Raw genomic sequence first — 5,338 nt, forward strand, 5'->3', positions numbered from 1 at the left:
ACTGAATTCTGTGGAAATATTAGTTCTATTAAATTCTCTAGACAAATCACTTTATGTGTACTTGGGTACGTCTCAGACTGCCTGTCCTGTAGGAAGATCAATAAGCGGCATTGTTGCATGTTAACTATATAATAAATACACTATTTCACTTTCTGTGATGGTGATGGTGATTATCGCAGTGAAGATGTCTGTTGTAAAATGTCCGGCAATGTATTTGGAATCACATATTCGTACATGTATATACAGTACCGACCAGACCCAAGCTAACACCAGAGCAGACCCCGACTAAACCTTGGGTTTACTTTCGGGGTTTACTCTGTGCCTCCTTTTTATTTAAAGCAATATGAGCTGCAATTTTCATGTTGAATTTTTTAAAAAGAAAATGCTGTTTCTACTAAAATGACAAAAAATTATGGTTTTTACATTTCTGTTAGTTAATGTTTTGGGGGGAAAAGCCGTTAAGACGCTTTACTTGGAGCAAAACTGAATTGTTGTCGTCCTGTACAAAAATTGATCTGCTATATATATCTTGGAAAAGAAATCTTTCTTCTGACAAAAATTAATGATTTTTTTCAAATCTTATTTATCCTAAAATCTTAGTTACGTGCAGATTTATCATACTAGCAGGTTTTTCCAGCAAAATAAAATTCTAAAAATACAGCTCATAGTGCTTTTTCAGGAAAATATATACTTCATCTTCGCTAACCAAGGGTTTACGATCCACTCTGCTTCTCTTCAAAAGATGTATAGTGTAATATAAAGCTAGCAGGAATACATAATTAAAATTGTTCGGTAGAACAGTACAGAACAAAGGAATTAAACTTAACTTGGTACTTATAAATTGATCTGGCAACTAAGAGTGTATTTCATGTTGCTTATGCAGGTTATTATTTGTGATATTTGACTTCAACTGCTGCAAGGTCAAGATCTTGTAAACGATTCATGAAATATTTTCTCAAATAAACAAAATAATGGAACGCATTTATTTATCAATGCATATGAATGCACTAACTCTCTCGTAATTTTGCCAGAATAAACTTTTCAGTTGCAAAGTTGACAATAAGTTTAATTTTTTTTTTTTTTGCTGAGCATTAAGGATGACGTTTACTCAGAATGAAAAAAAATTCCACTGATGATAATGAAAAACCATCTATTGTTTGTTATAGACCTTTGCTTGTATTGTTATTTTTCACTTTCAGAAAAGTAGGTCAATGACCTACTTTTTGAGTTAATGGCCATTGAATATTTATTGAAAAAGCAAGAAAAATCCCATAAAATTTTACACTACGATTGAGATTTTCTTAATTATAAAAATATTACAAATAATTAAACACTTTAAATAATAAAATACAGTTTATGAATGGTAGTGGCACTAAATAAGAACACAACATTAAGATTTCAGCATCAATTTTAAAAAATAATTCAGTTCGAATTTCCTCTATTAGTTTTCAAATCCCGACCCATTTTTGATTTAATTTTACAAAAAATTGAATGATGATAATACAAAACCTTTTATGATATTGAACTACTTATATTGACCTTATTCTGTTGGCATAAAATTTATATGAGGTCAATGATCAAAATTTTGAGATATGATGTCTTTTATCGTTTTTAAGCATTTTTCAATATTTTTATTATTCCAGCCATAAGATTATTATAATCAATAAGTGAGGTACACCCAACGGAAAATATGCAAAATTACATAGACTTAAATATAAAATCCTAACTTTTAATATTAGACTACTGCCAAAAAACTTTTAGCAGAAAACAAAATCTGCAAAATTTAGTCCGAATTTCCTCTGTTTGTCTAAAAGTCAATTTTTGTTTGAGCATAATTCCATAATAAAATAAAACTATTGAATGTTTTGTCAATAATAATTCATTTCATAAACACTTTTTGTGTTTAGAACAAATTTTACTCATTACATTGAACTTTTTAACAATCGGAATTTGAGAACTCAATTACCCTGAGTAAATAACACCCTTAATTGTGTCTTTCCTAATTAAGTTCGAACTTAATTAGGTGAGACACAATGCTCAGCAAAAAAATCGCTACACCAAATTGTGCTTGCTTGATTAGAGGTGTAAATCACTGATCTACACCAGGTGCGCGCACTCGGCAGTGTAGATAGATCAAGTGCGTCCTATATGTTTATCGGGGGGGGGGGGGGGGATCTCCCAATTCCTCTCTAGATTTACTTATACGAGTATAAACGCATGAATTGTCGTATTTATAAATGGAAAATTCGCAAGCACCAGGATTCTTGAATATTACTTGTCTGTCTTAATGCATGAAGTTTTCAAAGGTTTTTTGTTTGTTTGTTTTTATTTGTGTTTCTGTTTTTTGTTTGTTTGTTTGGGGTTTGTTTGTTTTGTTTTTGTTTTTGTTTTTTTTGCTTTATGCCTAACGTCATATTAATGTTTTCAAATAAATGAATTCTCACTTATTTGAGACAGTATTTCCCTTCTTCTATTCTATTGAGTGTTTCCCCATTATTTACTTGGCGACCCAGCTTTGTGTTATTTTTAGGTCGCAGCAAATGGATTGGTGAAGGCGATAAGGAACTGACGTCATATTCTAGTATTTTCTAGGTCGTGCGAGAAACAGCGAGAGCTGTCAACAGGTAATAAACGGTCTGGAGACTGACTCGAAGCTCAGTGTAAACTTAATTGGGAGAGTGACAAGTTAGAAAAAAACTGCATATAGCTGACATATTGTGATATTAACGATGGGAAAGGATTATTACAAAATTCTAGGCATCAACAAAGGTGCTTCAGAAGATGAAATCAAGAAAGGCTACCGGAAAATGGCGCTCAAGTATCATCCGGATAAAAACAAGTCGCCTGGAGCAGAAGAGAAGTTTAAAGAAATAGCCGAGGCATATGACGTGCTGAGTGACAAAAACAAGAGGGAAATTTACGACAAGTATGGCGAAGAAGGGCTGAAAAACGGACCTCCCCCCGAAAGTGGTTTCCAAGGATCCGCACCGGGTGGGGGTAATTTCCACTACGAATTCCAGGGAAATCCACGCGACACATTCCGAATGTTCTTTGGAGGAGACGACCCGTTTGCTAGCTTTTTCAGCGGTGGTGGGGGAGGCGGCGGTGGATTCGGCGGCCCTGGACCATCGAGAATGTTCCATTTCGGCGGGCAACCAGGTCAGGAAGAAATGGATGTTGATGATGATGGGTATGGTCATTTCGGCGGTGGTCATATGGGTGGGGGCCGACCCCAGAGGAAGAGGCAGGACTCTGCAGTTGTACGTGAGTTGCCTGTATCATTAGAGGACATTTATAAAGGTGCAACGAAAAAACTCAAAATTACTCGTAGAGTGTTGAACAATGATGGACGATCGACGAGAACAGAAGACAAGATCTTGACAATTGATATAAAACCGGGCTGGAAGGCCGGAACCAAAATTACATTCCCCAAGGAAGGAGACCAAACACCCAACAATATACCTGCAGATGTCGTCTTTGTTATAAAAGACAAACCTCACAGTGTATTCACAAGGGAAGGCAGTGACATTCGATACAAAGCCAAGATATCGCTCAAAGATGTAAGTATATGAACTGATAAACATTTATCACCCGCATATTTTATTCATTTGTGTTAAAGCAGCTTCCAATGTTCTGCATTGCTTATATATCTGAGTACTGTAGGTATAAAGATTAGATAGATGAGTACTTAAGATTCCTATGATTCATGTACAGAGTTCTCACTCAAACCATTCCTTGTCTTTCAGGCTCTATGTGGCACCACGCTACAGATCCCGACAATAGATGGCAGAAAGATTCCCCTGCGACTACGGGAAGTGGTGAAACCCCACACAGCCAAGCGTATACAGGGCGAGGGACTACCTATACCAAAACAGCCAGGCAAGCGGGGGGATCTCATCATAGACTTTGATGTTGTGTTTCCCAACCAGATCTCTTCTACTGCCAAAGAAATCCTGTCGGACTGTTTGCCAGCGTCTTAAGTGTAGTGTGCGATAATAATAAGTGTTAGTATGCATGTGTATGCCTGAAGGAAGAAACCTGTGAAGATAGTGTGAGTGCAGACAGACTGAACTCTTGCCTCAGCTGAACGTATGACATTTCTGTGACTGTTATTATTGCTGCAAGGAATGTGTATGATAGATATTATGTATTGTGCTAGAGTCGCTGTATTTTATGAAGTGCTGATAAATGATGATAATTAAAATGGCGTTGTTTTATTTGGGTGCCATTAAAGATTGTTTTATTTTGTTAAAAAATCATTAGTTAGTTATCACTATTTTAAAGTATTTGAGGAAATTTGAAGCTGAGCAGATGACGGGTGTTAAGCAGTAGTCTCCATGAAGCCTCTTGCAGCTGCCTTGTGAGGGGCTCTGCCACACCTGGCATATTTTGTCACATACATGTACTGTCTGACCCATGAGCAACAGTATGGCTCTTGCTGGTTAATTTGCCATTAAAAATAAGCTTTTGGAGAATACAGAGACAAATATTTTATTTGCTGTTAGTAGTGAGATATATTTTTCTGATAGAGGGATCATATAAATCTGCAGGAAGTCAGATTTGATAATTTCAGCTTGAACATCGTTAATAAACATCAAATGCACCCTCAGACTGCGAACATGCTGCAGAGGATTACAGTTTAAATCTGTTGCTGTTGTGTGAAACTCTGATCAATGTATACCAAGTAAAACCATTGTATATTGAACTAATTTTAACAAATTTTTACAACACAATCTGTGGGTGTCAATTGTGTCAAGTAGTAGCTGAAGTTTTTATAATTCTAAAATCAAAGCTTTCCATATTTTCACCGGCACAGTGCCTGTGGTGAAAGAGTGTGTATTGACCTTAAAACGATATCTAGGTCAAAGGTGAAGGTCTGGAATATTGAACTCTCCTAATTTATTAATTTTCCTTGGTCAAATTGACCCTCAGGATGTCTATAGGAATAGCTCACACAGTGGTCTTGGAACTAATAGTGTCATGGGTAGAGGGTGTGCAGTGACCTTGAACCATTTTTGTCCTATTATCCATCAATTTTTGTAATTGGTCAGGTGATACTTCCTTTCCCTTTAAAGCATAGACTTCACCGATAAAGTGCCAGTTTGGATGTAGATTTACAATGAACAATATTTTTTAGGGCAAAGATCAGAAGTCTGTAAATAAAAACATCTGTTTTAAACTCTGACTATATATAGAACTCTTGTACATTCTTAGTATTGAGACGAGGAGGGGGGATGGGTGTGGGGGTTATGCTTTACCCTTGTCGTTGATGTCCTAAGTTATTACTTATCCTATCTTCATCAAACTTGCATGGATGATGCATCTTGTCTTGCCCTTC

General features: G+C 36.2%; 1 protein-coding gene across 1 annotated transcript; it reads left to right on the top strand.

The window, feature by feature from the left end:
* The first annotated feature begins 2,581 nt into the window (after positions 1-2,581).
* On the top strand, positions 2,582-4,204 carry LOC128167673 (dnaJ homolog subfamily B member 4-like). Its single transcript, XM_052833523.1, has 2 exons — positions 2,582-3,560; positions 3,747-4,204. Exons 1-2 carry the CDS (start codon positions 2,730-2,732, stop codon positions 3,978-3,980), a joined length of 1,065 nt encoding a protein of 354 aa, XP_052689483.1. The 5' UTR covers positions 2,582-2,729; the 3' UTR covers positions 3,981-4,204.
* Positions 4,205-5,338: the final 1,134 nt, after the last annotated feature.

The sequence above is a fragment of the Crassostrea angulata genome, chromosome 10, assembly GCF_025612915.1.
Source record: "Crassostrea angulata isolate pt1a10 chromosome 10, ASM2561291v2, whole genome shotgun sequence".
In the NCBI taxonomy this organism is placed as follows: domain Eukaryota; kingdom Metazoa; phylum Mollusca; class Bivalvia; order Ostreida; family Ostreidae; genus Magallana; species Magallana angulata.

Bases quoted from the DNA above. Each gene is read 5' to 3' on its own strand.
- LOC128167673 (XM_052833523.1), top strand. From the start codon at position 2,730: ATGGGAAAGGATTATTACAAAATTCTAGGCATCAACAAAGGTGCTTCA. The intron at 3,561-3,746 runs GTAAGTATATGA...CTTGTCTTTCAG, and splicing joins CCAAGATATCGCTCAAAGAT to GCTCTATGTGGCACCACGCT.